This window comes from Dermacentor andersoni, chromosome 2 (genome assembly GCF_023375885.2).
Source record: "Dermacentor andersoni chromosome 2, qqDerAnde1_hic_scaffold, whole genome shotgun sequence".
NCBI lineage: Eukaryota > Metazoa > Arthropoda > Arachnida > Ixodida > Ixodidae > Dermacentor > Dermacentor andersoni.
The window spans coordinates 258,061,204-258,088,924 of record NC_092815.1 but is presented as its reverse complement, the minus strand read 5'-3'; the positions used below and the strand labels follow the sequence as shown (position 1 = coordinate 258,088,924).

Here is a 27,721-nt window from a genome sequence, read left to right as displayed (position 1 = left end):
AACCCCAATATAAGTTGTCTGTCGTTTTTTTTTTTTTTGTTTTCTGGTTGTGGTTGGTCTCAAACAAAATGCATCGTACTTTGATTATCCTGTTGGTTTCTCATAATTCTTGTATACATGTTTTGTTTCACGAAAACACTATTGTCTCGCGACTATCCAGTTGATTTCAGTATGTATGTATGATACATGTTGCTGCGTACGGCCTGCGTGCCGAATTGCTGTGGGAGCAGAAGCCTTCGTCAGGCCACATGGCCTTTAGCTTCTGCTTCTTTTCTGTTGTAAGCAGGAGAAATAAATTCATTCATTCATTCATTCATTCATTCACAATATTTCGTAGCCAGTGGGTTAATTGAACAAATATCAGTGAATATCATAACAATGAGCTGATAATTTTCAGTCTGCATGAGCACGAGTTTGCCAACCCACAACCCGGAGCTCCAAATTTCATAAATCTGTGCAAGTCTGTGATTTTGTGAACTACACTGAGTGTGAGCACCATTCTTTGATTTCATGACCCATTCAGCTTTAGCCAGCTCAGTTGAAGGTGAAAGAGACAACGTGAGTGGGAGTGGCACGTACAAGGGTACAGCGGTGGGTGAGGGTTAGAGCACATGTTGAATGCTGTAAAAACATGTATCGTGGCAATTAAGTTTAACTGGTGGGCTGAAGGGTCTTATGCAACCAAGTGCCTACACAATTTAAACTAGGCTCATCTGAAAAATTTCCTCTTTGATGAGGCAAAACTCGTTTATTCATGCATCCTCACTCAATATTACTGGCTCCAGTGGGCCCCACTCATGGATACAAAGAGTCAAATTCATTCAGAAACAGGAACATGTTCTCACTTAGTCTCCTGGACTCAAAAACAATTGAAATCGCACATGATTCAGATATATTGGAACTCATTTGCACTGACACAAGCTCACTTTCAGTGGGTCTCACTCAGACTCAAGCAAAGTTTGGCTCACCTTGACTCAGACTCATACTCAGTTGAACTCACTCAGAATCGAACCGGCTCTGAATGACTGGCTTTTATGCACAGTGGTGAAATGGAAAAGATCACTTTTTTGAGCGTGTCTAAGAGCTTCCTTGACAGCTGGCAATGTATGGCAATGACACCTGATTCGACATGACCTTACCAATTAAAACTTAAAAAGCTATGAGTGCAGCGGCGCATTCTTTCAATTTTGCGCATGTCTCACCGGAACCAGTCAATCAGATGCACCGCATGTCCTCCATGGCGGCAGCTCTGGCACCAGGTGAACCAGGTGGAAAACTCCGCCAACTTGCCACTCTCGTCCCCTTGCTCTGCAAAAATATTTTGGAGAGGTCCTTGCAAGAAATATTTGCACTACAAGAAGGATGCAAAAATGGCTGTGCATTGCAACGAGGATGTTATACCTATTGCTGCTTGTTGTAAAGTACCGTTAAGCCTCGATATAATGAACTTCTTGTCCGTAGAACACCATTTAGTACTTCAATATAACAAGGTGTATTTGCACACAATTTCAATATAACGAAATTTCAATGCCACTATGACGGAATACTGAGACAGTAAATGGATAAGTCTATAGACGTAGATGGTTAAATAATTTAATTACAAGTGATGACTTAGAACACGCACCTTGATTCTCAAGGTATTCTGCAATGCTAGCCTCTTGCTAAACGCCTCAAAATGCCGTTTTGGATGGCGTGAAATAACCATTCTTGGCCATCTCGTCAACGCGGCGGGTGTCCAGCCCGATCCTCAAAAAGTTGGTGCCATGAAGTTTCGCTGTCCCTTGTTTGGCTAAAGACGTACGAAGCTTCAATGAATTGTGCTCTTATTTCCACCATTTCTTTCGTAATTTCGCAGACATTACATGTCTTCTTATTGCGCTACTCGAAAAAGATGTTGCTTTTACATGGGGCTTGCCCCAAGCTGCTGCCTTTTTGGCATTGTCGATGCCCCCACAACTTCCATTTTAGCACATTTCGATCTGATTGTGCCGACAGAACTTCGCACAGATGCCAGTGGCCATGGAATCAGTGCCGTCCTCGCTCAGCGTCAGGGCGGACACGACTGAGTTATTGCTTACCCTGGCCACCTCCTGTCTGCTCCGGAGAAAATTTACTCGATCACAGAACGAGTGTCTTGCTCTTGTGCTGTAGCCAAATTTCGTCCCTACCTGATTGGCCTTGCCTTTACCGTCATAACTGATCATCATGCCTTCTATTAGCTTTCTTCGCTCAAAGACCCTACAGGTAGCCTTGGTCGATGAGCTCTTTGCCTGCAAGAATACTCATTTTCGGTAGTACAGAAGTCTGGTCAGCTTCATCAAGATGCCGATTGCCTGTCACGGCATCCCATGGATTCCCCTGATGTCCCCGAGAAAGACAACGACGCCTGCATCTTGTCTATCTCGGATTTCATTAATATTTGGGCGAACAACACCGCGACTCAGCTTTACGTTCTGTTATTGAGTCTTAGCTCTGCCAAACGTGACCCTTCACTCCACTTGTTCTGCCTTCACGACGACACCTTACACTGCCACAATATGCATCATGACAGCCCTGAACGCCTCCTTGTCTTGCCGGCCCATTTGCAGTCAGCTGTCTTCTGCCAGCTTCACAATGAGCCCACTGCTAGTCACCTTGGTGTCACCCACACTTATGATTGTGTCTGGCACTTTTTCTTTTGGCATGGTCTCTACCGCTCCGTACAATGATATGTCATTAGCTGCGACCAATACTAGTGCTGCAAGCGACCAGCTATGCTACCTGCCGGTCTGCTTCATCCTATCGACATTGCTGCCGAACGGTCCTTTCGTGTTGCGCTCAACCTTCTGGGTTCCTTTCCAACGTCGACATCAGGCAACACGTGGGTCGTTGTCGCAACCGACTACATGATGCGATTAGCCATAATCCACACCATGCGAACTAGCTGCGCTACGGATGTCGCCGACTTTCTTCTTCATGACATCATCTTGCGTCATGATGCTCCTCGAGAGCTTCTGACTGATCAAGGCCTGTACTTTTTGTCTTGCATCATCGAGGACTTCCTTCGCTCATGCTCTACATGGCACAAGCTCACAATTGCTTATCACCCACAAATGAATGGACTCGCGGAGCACCTGAACCGAACTCTGACCGATATGCTCTCAATGTACGTCTCCGCTGACCACCACGATTGGGACGCTACTTTGGCGTATGTTAGTTTTGCCTAGAACTCATCCAGGCATGACACCACCGGTTACTCAATGTTTTATCTTCTCTATGGAAGCGAAACTTCTCTGCCGCTCGATACTTTCCTTCCCGTTACTCCAAGCTCATCCACTACATAGGTTCACGATGCCATAGCATGCCGACATAGCTTGCCAGATAAGTCGCGAATGGCTCACAGTGTCCCAGGCCTCCCAAAAAGCCCTGTATGACAGTTGCCACAGACACGTTTGTTACTCCCCAGGTGCCATCGTGCTACTGTGGTCTCCGTCCCACTGCATCGGTCTCTCCGAAAAGCTATTGTCCCGCTACGACCATCCTTACAGGGTGCTACATCAAGTTACCGACAATACATACGAAATCAAACCTGTTGTTCGGCCAGCGCCGTCTACGCCACCACCCTTTCCTATCGTGTACATAGTGAGACTTAAGCTGTACGTAATGACCCCCTCTGGTCCATCATAACAATCACCGGTTCGGCACTCTTGTCCTGGGACGGGGGAAAAGGGAGGTTAGTGCCACAAGACAGTGAACAAGCTGTTAATGTTAGACAAAGACAATGAAGTGGCCAGAAGCATGCGCGAGAGCCTTGCATCAATCGCCGCTGCTTGTGGCTATTGTAACCTTGTACATAGTGATAATTTGTAAATACACGTTATCCACGTAACAATATAGAACTTGTCATTGTGCTTGATGATGCGATAAGGGCCATCGTAAGGGCACTGAAAAGGCTTGCGGACAGCACCGCGATGGACAAACACATGTGTCGCCATCTACAAGTCACGAAGGATGTAGGGGGAATCACGGTATAGTGGGAAAGGATTTGGGGCACAAAAATTGCGCAGAGTGGAGTGCAACTGCCCCACATACTCGGACAGGTTGGAGCAGGGCAAGGTGGATGTAGGGTTGAATAGTCAGCAGGTATACACTTGGATGTGCTGCTTTACCATTGCCTTACGGCTAAGCAAAACAAGAGGCATGGAAACTGTCCAGCTGACCATGTCGGGTTGCGCCCTCACGGATGCCTTCAGTGTCCGGTGGAAACGTTCGACCATGCCATTTACGATGGAATGATATGATGCGGCGTGAATCTGTAAACTTCCTAGCAAACCCATAAACTTTTTGAAAAGGGAAGACTCAAACTGTCGACTTCGACTGGTGGTGAAGGTAGATGGAATCCCAAAACGTGGCACCAATCCCGAAAGGCAAGCTTTAACGATGGTTTAACTTTTGATGTCGTGAATGGCAAACGCCTCTGGCCACCGGGTAAAGCGGTCAATACACATCAGCAGGTAGGTGTTTCCTTGCGAATGGAGACCATGGTCTTAGAATGTCAACATGGACTTTGTTGAAATGCTCCCAATGCGGTGGGAAGGAACTGTACGAAGACAAGGTACGACAATGGACCTTGGATTGCTGGCAATCCAAACAGCTGCGAGTGCATCTACAAATGTCCTTGTTGATGCCTGGCCAGACAAAACGCCGGGTGATAAAGTATTGCGTGGCATGCATGCCGAGGTGGGAGAGGCTGTGCAGAGAGTCGAAAACAGTGCAGTGAAAACCACTGGAAGCAAGAGGTCTAGGATTGCCAGTAGACATGTCACAGAGAATGGGAACAGTGGAGGTTGGAAGGGTAACTTCATGGATAGGATAGGATAGGAATAAACTTTATTTGTCCAACGGTTATTGATGTTGGTGGCCGGGGCTAGGCTGCCAGGGGTCCATCGCCCCAGGAAAATCTTTCGAGATCCTCGGCAACGGCCCTGGCCCGCTGGACGGCCCACTCCTGGTTTTAGGGTGCCTCGCCGAGGAGGGCGGCTTGCCATCTCTCAGCGAGGCGCCCCGCTTCAGAGGATTCTGCTGTTGCATTCCCCCTTCCTCTTTGTCCTTGTTCCACGTGGCGATGGCATTCCCAAAGCATCAGGGCCATATCGGCCCGTTCGTGCTCGCACCACGGGCAGCCGGACGACGGGTGCAGCGCGGGCCACAGGCGATGCAGGTGGTAGGGGTTGGTGAAAGTGCCCGTCTGCAACCGTCTCAGGTCGACCGCCTGGGACCTGTCTAGGCGCCCGTGGGGTTGTGGATATTTTCTTCGTTCTTTCCTATAGTGACCAAGCACCTCTCTGTATGTTGCCGGAAACTCCTTGACATCGCAGTCGGCGTCCGCGTGATCCCCAGCTCTGTCTGCCACGATTTGTGTTGTACTGGTAACGACAGCGGCCACGCCAGATGCGGTGGCCGCCGCCATCACCGTAACTCCTCCACTCCGGTCCCGCACAACAACGGCAGCGGTTGCCCTCTGGGTGACCGCGTCGCGGCGGGTAAGCTGCCTCGCGACGGGGTGGGCGCGCTCGTTGTGGTTGGGGGAGTGTCTTCGGCCGTTAGCATTGTTGGTGTCATTATTGTCGTGGTTGTTGTTGTTGTAACTGCCAAGCTCCCCGACGTGCGCGGGGAACCACTTGAGGGACTTGTTTGTAATCGTGCCGGATCCGAAATCCCCGGCCAGGGCGCTGAGCATGTGCGCCACATCCGCGGACACCCAACCTTTGGTGTAGTTCCGGATCGCTGATTTGGAGTCGCTGATGATCAGGTTATCCTCCGCACCTCCGTGGAGTACCGCGAGGGCTAGGGCCATCTCTTCCACTGCTTCGGCCGACGGCAGCCTCCCTGATGCCGTGACTCAGATCGTTCCCTTTGTATCTATGACTGCCATGGAGAAGGCAGGTGCCGCCGCCGTCGGCCAGCCGTGTTGATGTTGCCATTGTTGCTGCTGTCATTTTTGTCGTAGTAGCAGTAGTGATGGTGGTGCTGGTAACTGCGGTTCGTCTCGCACACTCCCTTGTAGCAGCGGTGGTGGTTGACGTCCCTCGTCGCCATCAGAGTCACCGAAAGGCCGCGGGTACGTGGCTGCATCGACGAAGAGGATGCCTTCTTGTCTTCCATGCTTCTCGAGGATCGCTACCGCCCTGCGTATACGTCTTTGCACGTCATGCACTGGGTGCATAATCTTCGGCATGTGTTCCGTCTGTATGGCGTCCCTGACTTCCGGTAGCAGTGATTCCTTCAGTCCACGCGCCTCGTGATATCGAATCCCGAGCAAGTCTTGGATTCGTCTCCTCGTTACGGTGCTCGACAGCCTCTCCAGCTGCGCGATTCTCTGCGCCTCGGCGATCTCTTCGAGCGTGTTGTGTACACCCAACTCGAGGAGCCTGTGGGTTGGCGTGTACTGGGGTACTTCCCAGGGCGGTCTTGAACGCCCTGCGGATCGCCACGTTCAGCTTGTCGGTTTCGCTCCTGTTCCAGTCGGCGTACGTGGCGACGTACGCTATGTGGCTCAGCGTGTACGCCTGCATCAGCCTCGTAACGTTGTGTTCCTTCATTCCTTTCTTCTTGTTCGCGACCTACCGCACGGTGTGTGGCAGCGGCCATTTTCTTCTGCAGGCGGGCAACCAGCCCCCGGTTGGCACCGTTCTTTTCCAGCCACAGGCCGAGCACTCGCAACTTGGACACCGTCGGTATTCAGATCCCCTCCCTCGTTGTGACGCGGACGCCCAAACGACGGGCATCTAGCACGGTCTGTGGAAGGGGTCCTAGACGCCTGTCATTTCATGAAACTCTAGCATTCCAGAGGTCCGGTGAAGCTTAGTGATTTCTGTGTCTTGTGCTTGCACTGGAGTCAGGGCACTGGAATCAACAGTTGTTGGTGATGCGGCACAAGACACGGACAGTGTTAGGCGAGAGAGCGAATCAGTGACAGCGTGCCCAGATCCTTGCACGTGCCGGATATCAGTAGTGAACTCCACTACATAAGCGAGGCAACAACTTTCATGGGGTGAAAACTTGTTACTGGCAGATGTAATGAATACATTGTTGCGCCAAGAAAGGAAAATAAAAACTTGGGAAGGAAGAGTACGAAATGACAGATTGAGCGCTAAACTTCAACTGATTTTATTCTTACAGCAGGGCAGGGAGAATGAACAAATGCGCATACATACATCAGTGTTGCCTAGAGCGATTACAGTGATGTTTTCAACATTTGCAACTCGTTTACAAACAGAAAAACAGACGTGTCACTAATAAAACTCGTGCCTCTTTCTTTTATGTGATATGCCTCCAAAAGTTCTCTTGCTAACATATCACCACTCCTGCCAAGTATCTATCTCACGGAGTAGTGGCTGGCATGTTCCTTCCAGGCAAACCGTGCAATGCGCAGGTGAATGCGCGTTACCTTTGTTGATTACTGACAATTTATGCTCCCAGGCCCGGTCATTAACACATCTCCCCGTTTGTCCAATGTAGGATTTCCCACATTTTAGCGGTATATTGTATGTAACGCTCGTCACACATTTCACGTACTGTCTAGTGACTTGCTACTGGCACATTTGATGGAAAACTTCAATGGCTTGTTGTCTGTGACGATGAAAAACCTCGAGCTTCGAGGAAATGCCTGAAGTGACACACACCCACATAAGCAGCTAGGAGTTCACAGCCGAAAGTGCTGTAATAGCTTTTGGTGGAGGAGACCTTGCATGAAAAGAATGCTAGTGGTTGCCATAATCCATGAGTGCACTTTTGTAAGGCTGCTGCAACTGCCATGTCCGACGCATCTGTCATGAAACAGAGCAGAGCGCCGAGTAGTGGGTGAAGAAGAAAGGTGATGTCAGCAAGCTGTGCCTTAGTAGTCCTGAAAGAGCTGGACGCATCCTCAGACCATGTATTGGGAGTAGAGTTCTCCCTGTTTCCCTGGAGTAAGTCAGTAAATGGACAAATCAGGTGAGCACAGTGGGAGTTGAAATGCCAATATAAATTTATCAGTCCCAGGAACTCGCACAGTTTACATATAGAAATGGGCTGAGGAAAGTCGTGAATGGCTTGCACTTTGTTAGGCAGTGGCCGGATACCATGACGATCAATGTGGCTTCCAAGAAAGTCAAGATTAGGCACACCGAACGCATACTTAATTTTGTTGGCGATAAGGCCGTACTCAGCAAGTCACTGGAAAAGTTGTTGAAGTGAAAGGCGGTCATTTGCATTGCGGCTGAGACAGTCGTCGATGTAGGCAAAGCAGAACAGAAGACATCAGGTGACTGTGTCCAAAAAATCCTGGAAAGTTTGAGCGGCGTCAGGTATTGAAAGAGACCACAAGGAGTTATGACAGCAGTCTTGGGAATGTCCGACGGTTTGACAGCTATCTGATGATACGCCTTGACGAGCATAGCTATAGGAGCTTGTTGGTACGGTGTATCTTATTTTGTTGTAGCGCAAGCTGAACAAGGACAACAGAAAGGCCCATCTGGCACACACAGTGCTAATGTTCAACAACAGATTTATTTCTCGTTCTCGTTGCTATATATGCACCCTCGAAACGTCATACAACACGTGTAATATTTCAGTAAAAATGAAAAAGAAACTGGGAACCACACGTAAGTAGTTTTTTGACTCACATGTTCACAGACATGTACACGTCCAACGCGAACAAAAATAATTGAGCTCTTTTGAGGATAATGAAATGAAAGGTTTACTGACGCACGCATTGCCGAATGTTGATATGTGTCTAGCTTCTACTATCAAGCTGATAGCTTGATATTATCAAGCTACTATCAAGATTTAAAGAAACAGTCATCATGAGTAAAAGCAGGTGTGAGAAGATGACGAAGTAAAGAAATAAGACACTGTCTCCCATGGACTGCATTCGACCTAATTATTGTAAATATGTAAATACAGTTGTGTTTTATCCTAGATTGTGACCATTTATTCTATACGTGCTGTCCCATGCTCCTGCCATTCATGCCAACCTAGAATCAACCAAAAGCGTCAATGTTCATGCCATGCAAGTTATCTCCAGCATAGTAAGCACACAAACGAAGTGATGCCTTCAAAGTGTGACTCTAGCGGACCCATACTTGAGCGATGTCTTGCCGCAGGTAGCACAAGGAGGTAAGATTGAAGGAGAGTTAGAGCCATTTGCAGCGGAACTATCAGTAGTTAATGGAATACTGCTGAAAGTATGTAAAATTGTACTGAGAACAATGAGAGCGGAGATGCTATGGTAGTTACACACGGGAGATCTTGGACTAAATAAGAGTAAGGCCAGAGCTCGTGGTCTGATCTTCTGGCCAGGTATGGGCAGTGCCATTGAAACGCTCATTCGGAAATGCGTTGCATGCCAAAAATGTGCGCTGTAGGCTCAGGGTTGTGGCTTGAGAGCCAGTGGTATCTCAGGTTCTTTCAGAGATGATACAGGGTACAAGAGCCATTTGAGAGACAACCTTTACTGCCCGAAGTCCTAGGCCAACTGGGCCAACTGGTAGCTTCCTGGTTGCCATTCCTCGTGCTCCAGCCCCAGGCTGGCTGCATGTGGCACGGGCGCATGAGCCAGGCCCAGATGGTGGTGATGGCGGCACAGCGGCACAGCCATGCAACCGGTGTCCCCACACTGCCTTCTCTGTCGATCTCACATCCATGTCGAGATCCTCCATGGGCGCTTGTGGCTCCAGTGGAGCAAGAGCCTCCTGGCAGATGCTCCTGGTAAGCAGCAAAGGCCTCCTCTTTGAGAAGATGCGGGCGCAAGGACTGGAGGAAAGTAACAGCGGCCTCCACAGTGCCTGGCGCAGTGGAGAGATCCCACTTGATGAGCGCACCGAAATATTTCCGCAATGCGGCACAAGGGACAGACTATGCAGGCTTCCTCTGGCGTGTAGACTGGAAGCTGCTCGGAGGGATGTCTCTCTGTGAGGAGAAGGCCCAGAAACAGCTCAGGAATCAGCTCCGGCGAGTCCCCTATGAGTGGCCGTGGCTGCAGCTCTCAAGGCAGCCGTGAGGCCCAAGCAACAGAGCTGTTCACGTGATCAAGGGCCGTCCAGGTTTCAACGGCCACCTGGCAGTGCATGGCGAGATGGATGGGGTTGGGTGCACTAGTTGTGTGGACACTGGCAGTACTGGCGTTGAAAGCGGGACATCTGGAATATGTGCAGTGCATTGCATGAAATTGCTGGCATGGCAATACTATTCGCAACTCTGAAAGTCGAGCTTGACATCTTGCAGCTTCAGTGTTGAATGAGCCAGCAAAGGGATTCCCGAGAATAACATGAAGCTTAAAAGGGGAGTGAAACATTATAGCGTTTGAGCTCCGAGGCATATACTGGTCCAACTAAAGTGCCAATTGTGGTGTCTTTCAAGCGGTAAGATAAATTACCAAGCTTGCGCAAAATAACAAATGGACCATCCCATCGAGGTGCTAAGGATGCCGAAAAACCTTTAGTCGAGTTGCTCTAACGATGCGCACGACGCAATACTAGGTCACCTGTTTCATACTGAACATCACAACAATTTGAGTTATATTGGCATGTTTGCTCGGGCCGAGCATTATGCAATTGCTCATGAGCAGCACTGATAGCAATTGTAAGCCTCTTATATTGTGCATTCATGAAATGGCGATTATAGGAGTAGGCTGAATGTGACGGTGAAGGTATGTGAAGGCACCAAGGTACAAGCAACCTTCTGAGCCTTTTATATTGTGGCCGACACCTAGTGAGCTGTGGCATTGGGTGGGAATCGATCTCTTTCCCTTTGCTGGTGATGTGTACATGGTGGTGCTTGATGCACATTCCAACTTTCCAAACTTTGAGAAGCTCGCTGTTACCACTGCACGTGAAGTCATTATGAAAGTATCAGCTATTTTCATGCGATATGGTATTCCTATCCAAGTGCGTACTGACAATGGGCCCTAGTTCGCCTCAGAAGAGTTCGCGGATTTTGCTCGCCAGTATTTCATATCACTTTGGTCCCTGAATTTCTGCGATAAAGGAGTACGGATAGTCAAGCACATTTTGAAGAAAAGTGCTGTCTCGTGATGACTTCTGGATGGGCCATTTATTTTAGAGTGCGCCTCCATTAAACGATGGTCAATCACCAGGAAAATTGTTGCAAGGTCGTTGGCTGCGCACCACTCTGCCTGAATGCAGCATCAAAACTGAATGTCCAGTAGTAAAGCACCGCCAGTCAACCATGGGCCAGCCGTTGCCACCACTGCAGCAAGGAGACACGGTACGTGTTTGTGACTGCCGCCACTGATCATGCAAAGTGATGGTTCTCCAGAAGGTGGCCCCTCGACAGCACATCATGTGAACGGACAACGACCACCTTCTAAGGCGAAATACGAGAACACTACAACATTGTCGACGACAGCGATGACCACAACGCAGACATCAAGCCCGAGGTCAGAAGGCTCAGCGTTGAACTTGTTACAAGCACTCATTGCATATAGCAGCAGGTAAGGCAGCTGGAATAAACATGACAACCATTCCATGCAGGTCAGCCCGGCAATGCACAGGACCTAAATGGCTGGGATACGATGCCAATTTTCGGCAAGTTTCTTAATGGATTGTCAAGTATGATTTCTTCATAGAGGAGAGATGTATCAGGTGCGGCTATCATGCAAGCGGCTCGATAACGAGTCAATTTCCCTTTTCCTTTTCCATTTCCTTCACTGCAGCCACAGCTATAAATTGAAGCAAAATAAACAGTCGGGGGTATTTTCTTTTTTGGCCGTGCCTACTAACGTGTTGTGTCTCTGCATTAAGAAAACGATACAGCAAGAACAAAAAATTCAATAATGTAAAGCTCCTTTTCAATGATGACTCGGGCCCTGCAGGCTCCTAATGGTTGAATGTGTTGCAGGCTAGCTGTGCATAGCGAAAGACTTGAAAGCGACGTCATCACCTTCCAAAGTCTGTGGCAGAGGCGGACATGCATTACAGAGATTGCAGCTCCTGTGTCTACAAGTGCTAGCGTCTGTACTCCTTCCATGATCACATCAATCACTTTACAAGGAGGAATCAGAGGCCTTGGAGATTTTTCAGGGCACGCAGTTCTCGCCTCCGAAACTGCAGTGACAAATTTTCCTTGGGACGTGTGGTAGGCCGATACTTCACGAGTGAAATGAAGTGGTTGGGAAAGGAAGGCAGTTGACAACTGGCAAAAGTGCATTCATTTGATGGATTCACAGAATTTAAAGATGGATCCGATGAAGCACGGTGTTGAAATCCTCTTGGCAGGTAGTTGAAAGTTGGTTGTCAGAAACGAGCAGTAGGTGGCATCCCGTGCCAGCAGAAACATGCCATGTGGCCAGCAATTCTGCGGGAGTAACAAATTGGCCGGTTCTTTGGTGTGCGCCATGGGTCTTGTGGGTGGGAATACTGTGGCACTAACTGGGCACGAGACGGTGGTGCATTGGTGCATGAAACGTGACAGGGGTCTACGTTGTGGCCATCATAGTGACCTGTGCATAGCTGACAGGCACAGCAACAGGAGTGTTGTGAAAGGCAGGGGGAAAGTACTCAGCGACTTGTTCCTGGACGACGTGCTGCAGTGCGAGCATCAACGAAGAGGAGGGCGTCTCCTGCGTCAGAAATGAAAGTTGTCGGGCCCCCTCTTCGTGAATAAACGCTTAATCTGCACCATCAGCAAAGAGTCATGGGCGGCAACAGTCAAGCCAGAGAGAAAGCCTACCAGTGAATTGCGCTTAATGAGCCGCTGCTTGCACCACTTATTGTAGCTTTGGCAGAGTCACTACTTCAGACACTGTGCTGGGGTTCTTTGCCAACAGCATCCAAAAGTCATCATCGTCAACCCCCTTTAAAATAATCTTGTCACTTTCCATCATTGTAGCAACGACATGCTTGCAGAGATACACAACATTCTCAATATAAATGTCTCGCCGCTATGCTGCACTCATTCTTACATTCTTACAGCTATGTGCACTCTCACTCTTTTAAAGAGAGTGCCAAAGATGTATGTCTTGTTGGTGGAAATGACGATGTCTCAACACTGTTGATGCCTTTGCAGAGCATTTCTGTTCTGTATATGGTGTAGGAGATGCTTCTACTTCAAGTAAACTTCCTTCTAAGTCTGATACGGCGTGTACGCTATCAGTCAATGAAGACCTTGTTTCCAAGTGTATGAAGTGCCTGAAACCTTCGCTTTCAGGTGGCGCTGATGGTATCCCTCCCTCACTGCTTAAGAAGCATTGAAGCATACTTGTCCCTGTTCTCACAAGCATCTTCAATAGTTCCCTAAAGTCTAGTACGTTTCATAATGCTTGGAAGGTAGCACAGGTAGTGCCCGTACACAAATCAGGTGCTAGAAGTGCAGTTACTAACTACTACTGGCCTATATATCTATCCTCTGTGCCGCATCAAAAGTGTTTGAATCTGTATTGCATTCCCTGCTTTCCGTTAGTGCTAAGAACATTTCAATAGATGAACAGCATGGCTTTGTATCAGGGCACTCCACAACAAACGTGGTCACATTTATGACTCCCACTTTCAAAGTAGTACATGGCAGGGGCCAATTAGACGCTCTTTACTTTGACCTAAGTAAAGCACTTGATGTACTTTGCTATGAGCTCCTCGTTACAAAGCTCACACAAATGTACATACCTTATTTCCTACCTCTCCAGGTATCAAACTGCTTAAGCTGATTGTGCTTCGTTGGAATTAATGGACAGATATCTGTTAGGTACAAGGTCATAAGAGGACCTGTTCTTGGCCCTTTTCTCTTCCTACTGTTCATAAATGACATTTTGTCAGCAATTCAACACTCTTCATTTCTTCTATATGCTGACGACTTAAAGCTACACAAGACTCTCAGCAGTGTTTACGACTGCAGTGACCTCCAAAAAAGACATTTTTTTTACTGTGAAACTGGTGCAGAAACAATAAACTACTCTTAAATGCTTCCAAAACTATAGTATGAAGTTACACGTGGAAAACACACCATGTAAAATTTTCATAGACCCTTTGGGATGTTCTACTGCCCAGGGTCGACGAAATGAAAGAAAGATCTTTGTGTGTACTTCGACAAAATGCTGACCTTCCCTTCACACACTGTATGTACGACAATGTGCCCTTCGTGCTCTTGGAATTATTTGTTGTATATTGCATGACTTCCACTCGCCTGTTGCTTTGCTGTGTCCTCTGTGCTATGTTCTGTGTGCCTTCTCTCGTGTTGTGCGTTTCTTTGTGCTAAAAACTATTAGCAGCCTTTCTGAAGTTGTATTCTGCTGTGTGACTTCCACTACTAGAGTATGCCTCTGCAGTTTCGGGTGGAATGTGCAAATTTAATTCTGACCTCATTGAATGCATCCATAATACACTGATATCTTCTTTCAAGCACGACTTTGCTGTTTTCGCGACCACAGTCCAGCCCTCTCAAATTTCCCTCAACTCCATACCTCTAAAATCAAGGCTTACTAAATCAAACCTTTTGTTCCTGTAGAAGGTGGTCCATAGCATTATACAATGCCCAAAGCTTCACGATCCTGTGCAATTTTTCTTGCCGCAAAAGTATACCAGGCAAAATTCCGCATTCACTGCCTGGCCTTGTTGCATTAAAGACTGTGCTATATATGGCTTGATTCCAAAAAACATGTTATAAGTATTCTGCTTGTATTGACACAATTCAGAGCTCATTTTAAGTGTTTTGTATATATTGACACATGTACTTATCATTTTCTAGGGGACTGCATTTCACCAGCTAAGAGCTTCAAGTTATCGCTCAGGGCAAGACGTGCCTGCATGATTTAGAACGACTACCTTACCCGCTATGCTGAAGTGAAAGCTCTGTCTAAAGGTAGTGCGGCCGACGTTACTAAATCCTTCATTGAGGATATCCTGCTGAGAAGTCCTCATCATCAACAGAACGCAGAGCTAACCCAAGCCATTCTGCAATACAGCGAGGCAAGCCACAGGAGGACAACTCCCTGCCACCCACAGACGAATGGTCTTATGGAGTGGCTGAACAAGATACTTGCCAACATGTTAGAGATGTACATCGATGTCGAGCACAAGACATGAGATGCCATGCTTCTGTACCTGACCTTCACTTATACTATGGCAGTGCAAGAAACAACGCATATTATGCTGTTCAAACTGGTTTACTGAAGGAACCTGACAACTCTCATGCAGAACATTTCAGAGCACGTCACTGATGAAGAGAATCTTGATGTTGCCACATATCTCCAGTGCACCAAAAAAGCCCGACAGCTCGCTGGCCTGCGCATCAAGAACTAGCATAGGACCGACAGCTGGCATTACAATGTTCGACGATGCTACGTGGAGTACGAGCCTGGCAACCATGTTCGGGTTTGGACCCCAATATGCAGATGAAGACTTAGCGAAAAACTTTTGTGACGCTATTTCAGACCCTACAAGATCATCTGATGTATTGGCGCATTGGACTATGAGGTCATGTCAGACAGCATTTTGCAATCACAGTGCTGCCACCCACGGCCTGAAATAGAAGTAGTCCATGTTATGCGCCTCAACCCTTTCTGCACCCGCTGACGAACTTCAGGACTTTGTTGCTTTCTTGTTGTTGTTTTTCTACTACGGATACTTTTGTTTTGTGATCTTCTGTTTGCTGCATCGAGATGATGCTTTTTAAGAGGGAGGCATAGACACATGTACTTATCACTTTCTTGGGGATTGCATTTCACCTGCTAACAACTTCAAATTATCGCTCAGCACATAACACGCTTGCATGATTTAAAGCTCACACGAATGTTATCGCTGATTCTATCTGTTGTGCATGTTGTCACCAAATCTTGTATGATCAGATTGCATGCATGACACCAATTGTGTAACAGTTTCTGGAAACCACACGGGCACCAGTGATTGCACTGGAACCTTCGATGAGTGATGTATCAAAGCCCGCTCATCAGATTTTCGACGATCGCTGACTTGCCACTACTGTTGCGAGTGAGTATCACTTGTTTTACTCGGCACAAGTTCGCCCAGTGAAGAGCTCCCAGTTCCGACTGCATCATTCTTCCCCGTCAACATGACAGGACAATGTGTAGTAATCACGTTGCATCATTTACTCCCTTTTGCGCTTCTTAATTTTCTGTTTCCCTATTTATTTATCTCACATTGTTTTGTCTACCACATTTGTCTTCTTTGTACATTTTGTCAGGCACACTAGTTTATAAGTGCACTAGTACGAAGGCTCTCTACCTGTTCCTGGGCACTATATTAACAGTTGATTGATAGATTGATTATTTTTATAATTGTACTACAAAATGGTGTTTATTAGGTATGTAATATTACATTATTTCAGTGCAGTAGCTTTTTTGCAATATTCTTATAGGGTGACAATATAATTCAAAAAGTTCAATAAAACGCCAATAATATGCACTGTGCTATTCATTTCTTCTGAGGTTCAATAATGGTAGGCCGACGAGTCCAGTGCAATGCAATCAAATAATAGGGCACAGCAATTATTGCGTACTTGACAGAACGAGCTTAATGTCTTTCTCAATCAAAACATCACAATAGGCTAAAAACAATGAACAAACTGGTATTTTTTTATTCTTGTGTGGTGACTTGAAGTATATAAATTGTGAAAACAACCTCTTTAAACATTTTCTTTTTATATTATGCAAGTGAGCTGCCTCCATATATTTGAAAAAGTGCTTTACTAGCAGAAGTTGGCAAAGGGCAATCAAAGACACCTGTTAAAACACTCCAATTCTCAAGTTTGTATTAATCTGACAGTCACTTCACTAATCATAAGAAAAACAGAATTGACATGTTGAGTCTAGTTACAATAAAACATGGCCATCATACAGTGGAAACTTTTCTAACAATTCACCAGCCACTCAATGTGAAGTCCTCTCAACGCAGTGTTGATGCTTCAAAAGAACCTAGAAAAATAAATGAGGTGCTCCATAAGCAAGATTAGAAAGACACAAGAATCGGGAGAAGACAAGCTACTAATTTGGTAAATTTTACCTGTTCTAAATGTTTTTTGTGAGTGCTACAGGTATGTCAATTCTATTTGCTGATTTTATCAGAAGCCACTTCTTCATGTTTCTTTCATACACCAACAAGCATTTCTAATAAAGATTTTTCAATGATATTTTACACACGTATTTCTTACATAGTTGGCTGTGCAATTAGCCACTAAAAATAAAATCGTACAACAGCTTTTGGTATGGCTTTTTAGATATGGCATGGTTGTTCAGGTGTTAGCAAAACGATCTTGTAGACAAACGACGACGCAGGCCCTGAACGCAAGTGCTAGCAATGATGTCGATATCTTGTGTGCCATTGTTACTTCAAAGGTAAAAAAACTGTTGGGGCAGGCGCACATTCATTAATAAAGCATGTCTTTTTATATCTAAAGAAACATAGAGATCACTTATTGTTTCAAGCTCATTACAGACGGCTGATTTAGGTCGTAGAGTTCAATGAAATATGGTCAAGCAACAGTGCGCCACAGCCAAGAAGCGAGTGCCGGCGTGTGTCTGAGCTCGTGTCCTGCGGTGGCGTGCCCCTTTCCTCCAGCCGACATGATGCGCTGGCTTGTCAATGCGTGCCGACGCATACCAGTGGCTGGGCCTTAAGATCCCATCGTGCTCCGCACTGTGTTCTTTGGGCGTGAGTGAAGGCGTCCGAGGGTGAGCCAAGAAGCATGGCGAGCGACGTCTTCCCATGTGAGTAGCAAGGGGAGCGAGCTCGCAGTAATGCAATTGAGCGTGTACGCAGGGTGGGCACACGTCTCTATTTCTAGCACAACCGCGCTGTGAATGGCTGTGTGCATACGCAGCTCGCACATATGCAGTCCATGCACCCTGTCTTAGTTGGCGTGCCAAGATAGCATGGCACAATGTCTTCCCGCATGTTTAGTGCTGTACATGGTGCAATCTCGAGTTTCAGAGATGGGTCAAAGCAAGAGGTAGTCGATGGCTCTTTTCATGATAGTGTCGTCCCATTGTGACCGATGCTATCAGCCGTGTGGGTGAAGTGGGCACCCAAATCGTGGCTGGCTTCACTTCATGTTGCCGATGCGAAGATGTCGTCGACACAGCATGAAAACGCAGTCGCCGGCTCTCTAATTCAACAAAATGAATTTTTTTCATTTAAATTTGCTTTTTCCAAGAGCCCAATATTTTGGAAAACTTTGCAGGCCCCTTCTATTTAAAACCAATCTATTAGCAAATATACTTATTTACATAAAAGGTAGAATTTCAATACAAAGAAATTTCGATATAATGAAGCAAATTCTCCATTTTACTGACATAGTTATATAAAAGGTTAACTGAATACGAACATTTTTTTAACGTGACAAAAAAGGCAACAGCACATAGTGCACCCTAACATGTGTGCAGTGTAAGTATGCGTTCCGCCTTATTGCCTTCTTCCTTCCTTCAATACTTTGTGCACTAAAATAGTTTTTCCATGTCTGAAGTAATGATAACAATGAAATGACAATGATGGCATGAGAGCAACGGGATGACAACACCAGAATGACACTGACAGTATGACATGACAATGGTGTAACAATGCTGGTATGACAACGGTGGTGTTACGACAATGGTATAGCAATGCTGGCATCAACAATGGAATGACCATGATGACATGACTTTGAAGGCATGACGACGACTGTATGAAGACGTAATGATGACGATGGCACAAAGATGCAGGTACGACGACAATGGCATGGTAATACTAGAATGACAAGTATGTGATTGCGACGATGATGAAATGACCTTGATTGAATCAATGGGATGTCGACACTGGAATGACAATAACACGGAATGACAATGAAGAAATGAACATGGATGCATGACGCTGCCGCCATGACAATGATAGAATGACAACATCGGCACAATACTGGGATGTCAACACTAGAATACCTATGACAGAATGTCATCATTCCACATTGGTTGCTCGACCATGATGGCATGACAACGACTGTATAGTGATGAAGCAATGATGACAATGGTATGACAACAATGACATGAAGATGAAGTAATGACAGTGACGGCATGATAACGTAACGACAGCAACTGTATAATGACGATGGCGTGATCAAGACAGCATGACAACGATGCGTTGACAACAATGGAATGACCCCGACAGCATCCAGACTACTTATTACAATGATGCAATTATTAACCATAGCATGACGACAATGGCATGATTACAGCGATGTAATGATGATTATAATGCTGAAGGAATGGTGACAACAGCATAATGACGATGACATGATGAGGATGATGGCATGATAACGGAGGCATGATCACAACTAAATGAAAACACACTGAGCACATCAGAGTGAAGATGGTGGAATGATGACGCTGGCACGAAATGAAAGAATGGAATGGTTACAATGAAATGTAGCCGATGAAATTTTGTTGACGGCATGACAACAGCAGGCCGACTGCGCATGCTTGTGTCAGAGCCGTGCTTACGTACATCACCTGCTGCCGCAGGCCACCTCGGTTTCCACTACCTCCAGTGCTGGTTTGCACTGTGTGTGAATCGTAAAACACCTTTGTATACAGTGCAGCCCACTTATAACGATATCAAGAACAAAAAATCCGATGGTTATAACTGATCATCGCTGTATGTGAAATGCCGTAAAAAAAGAACAAAAAAATGTGCCAAACATACTTTCATAGCTCCGACACTAAATGTGCCACTTACGATAAAAAATTGCCTCTGTAGAAAGTAGGCTGTGAAAAATGAAATGTTAATTTATACCTCTAAGCACACATCCAGCGTTAGGTGTGCTGAAATAGCAATCTGCACTTGCTTTCGTGGAAGTTTCAGGTTCACAACCGCGGTGTGCATCGCATCCAGCTGCTGCGCAAGCACTGGTGGCTATAATTTAACATGCATGAAATCGGGCAGTGACTCCATTGATGACAGTGCGCTTTGCGTGAAGGTTGGGGTCGGTGTGAAAGACAGGGCACTATCACTTTAGCAGGGAAGAAGTTTGGGCGTGTTGGTGGAATACATAGAAACTGGGATACATACATACGTTTGGTGAAGCATAGTAATAAAGTGGAGAGCATCGCAATAGATGGGCATCTGGCAGCCCATTGTAGAAAATGTGACACGAAGGCACCTTGCTTCCCTCTCTTAAAACAAACTGTTATTGTCTATCGCCACAGGAATAAGATAATGAGGGAAATTGTCGAAGTAGCTGAGATAGCTAGAGCAGGTGACGATTGTGTTAGCACGCCGTCTATTCTTTTATCAAAGAAAGAGCTTGAATTTTCGGGCACAGTAGTCACATGACTGCTTTTCCTCCTTCCGTTCAGTGTGTCTGTTGCAATGGCGTCCCAGTGAGTGTATATACGCTCACCAGCTGCAATAAATCAATTGTTGAAAGTTAGCGCTCGTCCTGTGTTCCTGCTTGTCCCTGTGTCATTCTTGCGCTATGTATCCCAGTTTGTAGGCCATTGTCAATCTCGTCGTCACTGCTGCTGCTGTTGTCGTCGTCTCCATCGAAGCACGGCCTATTTTATTGCCAAGAGCGACGTGCTCCCAGAGTTCCCCAATGTCAGCGGCTGCCACCTTGTTGGTTTCACACATGGGGAGTTTCGCCCTGGCGCACAAAGTCCGCCGTTTCCGTTGACCACTGCTGCTTGCCTTCAAGATTGTGGCAGCGGTGGCGGTTTTCAGAATCGTCGATATCGTCGACTGCGCGAGCTCATATTTTGAGTCTTGCGAAATTTGCACCTTTGCCCCAAGCGACACAGCTTTGCGCTTTGTCGGTGCACCGACCGCTGCTTCCGTGACGCATTTCCATGCTCGCTGAGGGAGATTGTAGAAAGGGAGCGCAGGTGCAGTGTGCTTCACACTTTCTTTTCTTTTCCTTTTTTTTTTTCTCTGGACGCTTGCCAGCAATGCGGACACGAAGCAGCTGGTGCCATCTTGCGGGACGCTGTGCCAACTTGCAATGCTCTCCATGGCTTTCGCAATTGGCACACTGGCGGGACACGCTGCGCGGTAATAGTGGCAGATATGAACTAGCGTAGGCAAACTTTTCACCTTGTCTCGGTTAAGAGGAACTTAGCAACACAAATTTCATTATTATTCTGCATGGAAAACGCCACCCAAAAGGCAGAATTTCGATCATTATATCCATTATGCGGTGAATAACATATTCTTGTATATGGGTTTCTTTCTCATAGCCCCAATGCATAAGTTGATACTCTGAAGTCGACTCATTGTTATAACCGATATATCGTTATATGTGGTATCATTATAAGTGGACTTATAATGATAATGCAGTACAGTGATAATACAGTAATACAGACTTCCATAATACAGTAGAACCTTGTTTATCATACGTCTTGGAAAAAAACGGCGAGAAATCACTAGTTCGGAAAACGAATGACACAAAGTCACTAAAAAATTTGCCAGACTCCGCTGTAGCTGACATCTACGTAATGTGAAAGAACCGTTGCACGAATCGTTGCAGCACAAGTCACCAACACCCGCCTAGCTGGTGGTGCTCGAGTGGCCTAAGATGCACATTGTAGTTTTTGCTGCATTGAAAAGTGCCCTTACGTTTGTGCTCGTTTATTTGGCGTGGGTCAGCAGCTAGAGTCTGGGCATTTTAGTGGGAATTTTTGACATGCCCACTGTTATTTTCCTATTGCATAGTATTTTGAAATGATGATGGAAAACAAAAACATGATCAAGCTAGTGGGCAATGCCGAAATACGATGCCGTCAAAGCAAAACGTTACACTCACTTTGCAGTGCCTGACGCATGGAGTGATGGCACATTTGGGTTATTGCCTATCGTGCAGTAAGCTCGCAACGAAACTATGCCCCGTGAGCTGTGAAACTGATAGGTGAAGATGGTTATCGCAGTATGGTTGTCAGTGATAGCAGTGAATGTGGCGCGCAAGAGCTCCTGAGGGTACTCGTACCGGATTAGGAAACTGAATGCGTGTTGGCATTCTCATGTGGCACTGGCGGCTGAGTATTGCGGGGAAGCTGTCATGCAGGGTGCCTGCTGCTTTCAATTGTGTGCGCCTCATGCCTTTCCTTGTTTACAGGGGATCTAGCTGCCGGAAAACATGTGAACTCATCATACGATCTCAGTTTGGCAATGTAAAAAAAGATTGCGTCGTCTGGGAACATATTAACCAGTAAAAAAAAAGAAGCATAATTGTATTGGAGTCAATTTTTGTGTTCTCGATTGAGAACGTTGGCGGCAGGAAATCGTATGAAACAGGGTTGTATCAGTGAGGTTCTACTGTATAGCATCTACAAATATATCTGCCGATATACTAACATTTACTTATTCGCCGACAACTGCATAGTCTTCCGAGAAATTATTGACCAAAACAATGTTACGATCCTTCAAAACGATATTAACTGTATATCTAACTGGTGTAATATCTGGCTGATGGAACTCAACAAAACGATCTGTAAGGTATTACGTATCTCCCAAACAACTTCTTACCCCACTTCCTACTTGCTCGAGAATTCCGCTCTCGAATCCGTAACATCCTATTGCTACTTAGGTGTCCACATCACTTCCTCTTTTTCTTGGTCTCTTCATAATAGCAAAATAATCAGCAATGCAAACCGCTCGTTAGGTTACCTCCGGCGCAATTTTTGTAACATTGCTAACATTGTATTAGCAGAAGAAAAACCTGTATCGTGTCTTTTTTCCTGTAAGTTCCACTCCACTCTGTAATGCCTCTGGCCCTGAGGGTAATACTAACAAATAAATAAAATAAATAAATACTGCGTAATCCAGCATACAGACAGCCAGCCTTGCCAAACCCGGGAGGATAGTAAAAAAAGCTTCGCTTTAAATGCAATCAGGTTCATTGAAAATGAAGCCTACAACACACACACCCTGTCCTATGTTACTAAACACAAAGTTCTACCTTTTGTTACTATATTTAAATATGGCCTAGCTCTGTTAATATTTCAGGAAATGAAATCTGACAAAGCCAGATATCTAGAGCTTTTCGTGCACTGAAGTTAGAATTATGACCTCAGAAAAAATGCATATGTTAAAAAGAAAGTTTGCACTTCAAACGGTATGCAACTTCCGAATTATCGTATTTTGTAAATGTTAAACATTCACTCAGAAGTAGTTGACCTCACAGAAAATGCAGAAAGAATTAATTCAATGCCTGCGTGAAAAGTATTTCGATTGATGTACTAGTTATCACAAATTTCATTTACTACATAATTTTTATATGTGTTATAAAGCGGCACTAAAAAGAATCAGTTTAGATTTATAAAGTATTTTTGAAGAATCTATTTTGATTTCGTTCGCTACTTTTGTTGGTTTTGCATTGACAGGTTAATTATGAGAAGAGTAAATGATGGTTAAAGTATAACTATTGAATTTCCTGCCTAAACCTTAGGGTCGATATATCATCATGACCTCACGAATGACAAGTAATTTTTTTTTTCATTTCAGCCACAATGATTTAGTAAACATTCTTGAAGCTTCACACATTCAGCTTCTGGTTCTATTGAAATACACTGTAATCCAGTTTTAGCAATAAAAATTTAACTAGGCCAGAGCAGGCGGCATCAAAATTCATGACATCACAACAAGCCAGTGTGAACATTTCAACGCGATGTCACCTCTCGTCTTCGCGTCTTTTCTGGTTTACTTGGTGTCTTGTTGTGGCAAGGGCATTTTTTTTTTTGTATTCTGGAAAGGTAACTTACTAGCACAGCTCAAATAATTTTTATGTTTAGTGTCCTCATATGAATTTATTTTATCATAATCATATACTATGTTTCAGCCTAGTATTTGATTATACATTTTAAATTAAATTAAATTATGGGGCTTTACGTGCCAAAACCACTCTCTGATTATGAGGCACGCCGTAGTGGAGGACTCCGGAAATTTCGACCACCTGGGGTTCTTTAACGTGCACCTAAATTCAAGTACACGGGTGTTTTCGCATTTCGCCCCCACCAAAATGCGGCCGCCGTAATTATACATTTTTAGTTGTGTGCGAACACTGCTCTCATTATCATAGATAATGTATTGTTTCTGCATGTACAATTTACATTCCAACCTTTAACTCTTTATGTATATGGAGCATAGGTCGGCAAACTTAGTCATGAGTCAACTCACTCAGACCATGATCGACCGGTGAGTCCAAATGAGCCCGGCTGAGTAGAATTCTAGGGATTCTGAGTCCAAATGAGATCTATGAAAAGAATATATTTTGTGAGTGAGCCTGAGTGAGTTCTGTTTATTTTGCCAACAAAGGTAAGGTTATAGCTTCTAAGCTGGTTGGAATTGCATGTGCTCCCCATGCATCTGTGTCCAGGTTCTGTCACATAGTCACAGATGGGTGTACTCCTCATCAGTATGCTGACTCATTTCATAGGTGTGAGTGAGTGCAAGTGAAGAAGTATGTGAGTGGAAGAGGACTGATTGAGGTGGGTGTACCAACTCGAGTGCATAGGAGTGCGAGTGTCACTGGGTGGATGGGCACTAGTGAGTGCAGTTGACGCTTGAGCACTCTGAATATTGGTGACTAACAGCTATGCCAGCACTCTGCTCCCATGTCTTCTTGACACAATAAACAAACAACAACAATAAAAACAAACAATTAAAAAATCGACAAACTTCATTTCATGTTAGACATTTTATTTTGAATTTGCAAGACCACATGGGAATTTACAATCGATATTAAGTGCACCTAACTATAATCGAGTGGTTTGATCTGGCCGACAACAAAATTTGGAGTGATTAAATAGAGTGAGAGAGATTTATTGTGAGAGAAAAGCTGAGAGCACTGTGATGAACAAATGATGCATGTACATTAAATGAATCGGCATATGTAAGCAGCTAGGTTATACAAGGCGACCCTGCTAAGTTAGCCAAAGTTTAAGGATATGCCAAGGCACCCAGGACGATATGAACAAATGCATACAGTGGGCTATTGTATGGAGCAAGTCACACAAGTTTTCTGATCTCCTTAACTGCATAATTAGTCAAAATTAATTAACCAACTTTGCAAGTACACAAGAACACCGTTGATGATCGTCATCTTCTTTGTTAGTCCAAGGTGGTGGCTCGTAACAATACGATCCCGTTTCGTACAGTTTCCTGGTACCACCATTTGCAAATGAGAACACAGGAAATGGCCCAATACAACTGCGCTCCTTTCTGCCAGTTAAAGGGCACATGACACCCAATTTTCGATCATAATCTGTATTGTGTGAGATCATCTTTGTGCTTTCAAGAACATGTTGGCAAAATTTTAGTGCATTTGAGCCAGCACATAATTTGTCATTGAATTATTTATATTACACTTGAACGGCATAATAGTGGGGCAACACTACGCGCTCCCGAGCCATGACGTCAAAGGCTGCATGCCTGCCGAGCGAGCATGCACATTGCACATTCCAGCGAACAATCGGTGTGTCCGCTGTGCTTGGCTCAGTTTGCCATTGGAACTGTTCAACATGTAGCGGCTGAAACACTGCCACCGTGGCGCCTATGCAGCGCTGTTGGGTGCTAGAGGGAACGGAGCAAGGAGTGCTCCATATCGTACTTCTGATTTCCCACGGAGCCAATCAAACTTAAGGCTTGGAAAATTAATATGGGCAGGAAGGACTGCCGATTATCTGACGCTTTTGTTTTGTTCTAAGAACACTTCACACACGGCAGCTACAATGACGATTTGTGCCTGTTCCCCGAGTTTGGGATACCTGTGAAAAAGCTGAGGCTGCGGCCAGACGCGATCGGGTGCAATAAAGCAAGTTGAAGTGAAGGTTCGGCCAAAGCGTATATATCCTTGCGCTGCAGATGCATGTGCGCGGGCATTTGTTTACATATGCTGCACGCAAGAGTGGGAACATGCAGCAGCTAAACAACATCGCAGTTTTGTTGAGTACGGATTCCAGAGAAATGCATGCCAGCAAACAATCTATGCGCGTAACTATTCGCATTGTGCGAAGTAGCACCAGACTTCACCTCCCGTGAATAGATGGCTAAGCAGTGCTGAAAGCATGATATATCAAGAGTGCAGAAAGGCATCAGAATCATTTAGCGCAACACCAATGTCGCCATCTATGTTGACCACGTTTACTATGCGGCCTTCGTCCATTGCATCTGAGATTTGCGCAAGCCAGCTGGCACAGAGTTTCCTACATTAATTACTAGAGGGAACTCTGGCGCTAGTGTCTACGGGAGCTGCAGTGAAAGCGGTTGTACCAACATGGGAATTATGGGAAGCACATGGATTTGCCTAAACTTCATCCTTTTGGCTTGAAACGGCTTTATGACTTTGTAAACTGGTCATTTTCAACAACGTACTTAAACACGTAACATGTAAAACTCGTAAGATGTAGACGTAAACACGTAACAACGTAATTAAATAAACATAATTAAAATTGTCCGATGGCAGGATTCAAACACAGGAACTCTAGCACAGAAGCCTGCTATTGAAACCATTAAGCCACAGACGCATGTATCCACAAGCGAATGAAACGCCCTTATGAATTTATCGCAGGCATGCCAGTGCCTTGAGACGCTTGGCGCGTTTCGATTTAGCCACCTGGACAAGCTGACTCGTTGCAATTAATAGCAACTGCGCATGTTCGCGGCATCTTCTGTACTTCCAAAAGTACAGATTGCGTGGAAATTTATGACAATAAGATTTATATAGTGTAATATAAAAAGCCACAAGAACGTCTGAACCCACAAAGACGAGATCAGACAAATCTATGTACTTCCCATCATTCCCATGGTGGTACAACAACTGCAGCGCCAGAGTTCCCTCTAGTAATTATTGTATGAAACTCTATGCCAGCCGGCATGCGCAAATCTCGGAGGCCGTATTTTGTCACTTGAGCTGGTGGCGATGAGGTCGAAGTCAAAATGGCGCACACCATCGCTGCATGTGCTGCTCAAAGATTCCTCGCTTGCTTCATCACGCGAAGTTGGCAGTGTCACAGACATGGCACACGCCATCTGGAGCAAACACGGCAAGAAGCAGCAGCTATGCCCCAACCTCACATGGCGCGGTGGCCGATTTTGTAGCAGACAATGGCTTGGTTCTATGCAGCATATGACGTCATACATGGCTTGAAAGTATGGCGGTGGGCACCGGAGGGCGGGGCTTAGAGCCAGTGAGTTCCAGCTCATATATAGGACAGAAATGGGCTTTTACTGCCCAGTTTTTAAGCATGCATAGCCATAATAAACCCTCTGCTACAATTTCTCGCGGGAAACCACAAATGTCAGCGCAATGCCAAACTGTGATCCCATTATATGGTTTCCTGCCACTAGATACCATATGAGCAAGAAAAGGTGCAAGGGCCGCGTGATGAAGAGCAATAAGTGCTCATCACGGCAGCTTCTCTGTAGTACTTGCCCACCTATGTCACATGAAAATGCTGGCATGTACACAGTCTCCTCTTCTGGTACTAGCAAAACTCACAGGTGGGTCATCGCATGTCATATTCACAGCCATCGCTGTCAACCCTACTGCGATAAGCAACTTCACCTATCTATTTCACAGCATGCATGGCATAGTGCCATTGGAAGTGTACCGCATGCGGCGTAAAGCGAGCATCATGTTTCACTCTGCTGGCATCGTATTCTGGCGTGGCTCACCAGTGCAATTTCGTTTCGGTTTCCCGTCACCATCTCCAAACACTACCCAGCAGGTTGCTCAAGCTCCACTAGCTTAACGCAGGCATCAGCGTATCATGCCA

The 27,721-nt window shown here is 45.6% G+C and overlaps 1 protein-coding gene across 5 annotated transcripts in view; it reads right to left on the bottom strand.

The window, feature by feature from the left end:
- mio (GATOR complex protein mio) overlaps positions 1 to 27,721 on the bottom strand; it is a 547,780-nt gene that overhangs the window by 51,594 nt on the left and 468,465 nt on the right. For 4 of the 5 annotated variants that reach the window (XM_072286650.1, XM_072286651.1, XM_072286652.1 and 1 more), the window contains one exon: positions 1,203 to 1,308. In XM_072286650.1, coding sequence (XP_072142751.1) covers positions 1,203 to 1,308 — 106 coding nt within the window. Of the gene's footprint in view, positions 1 to 1,202; positions 1,309 to 27,721 lie in introns of those variants that run through there. The other variant, XM_072286653.1, reaches the window with a different exon arrangement.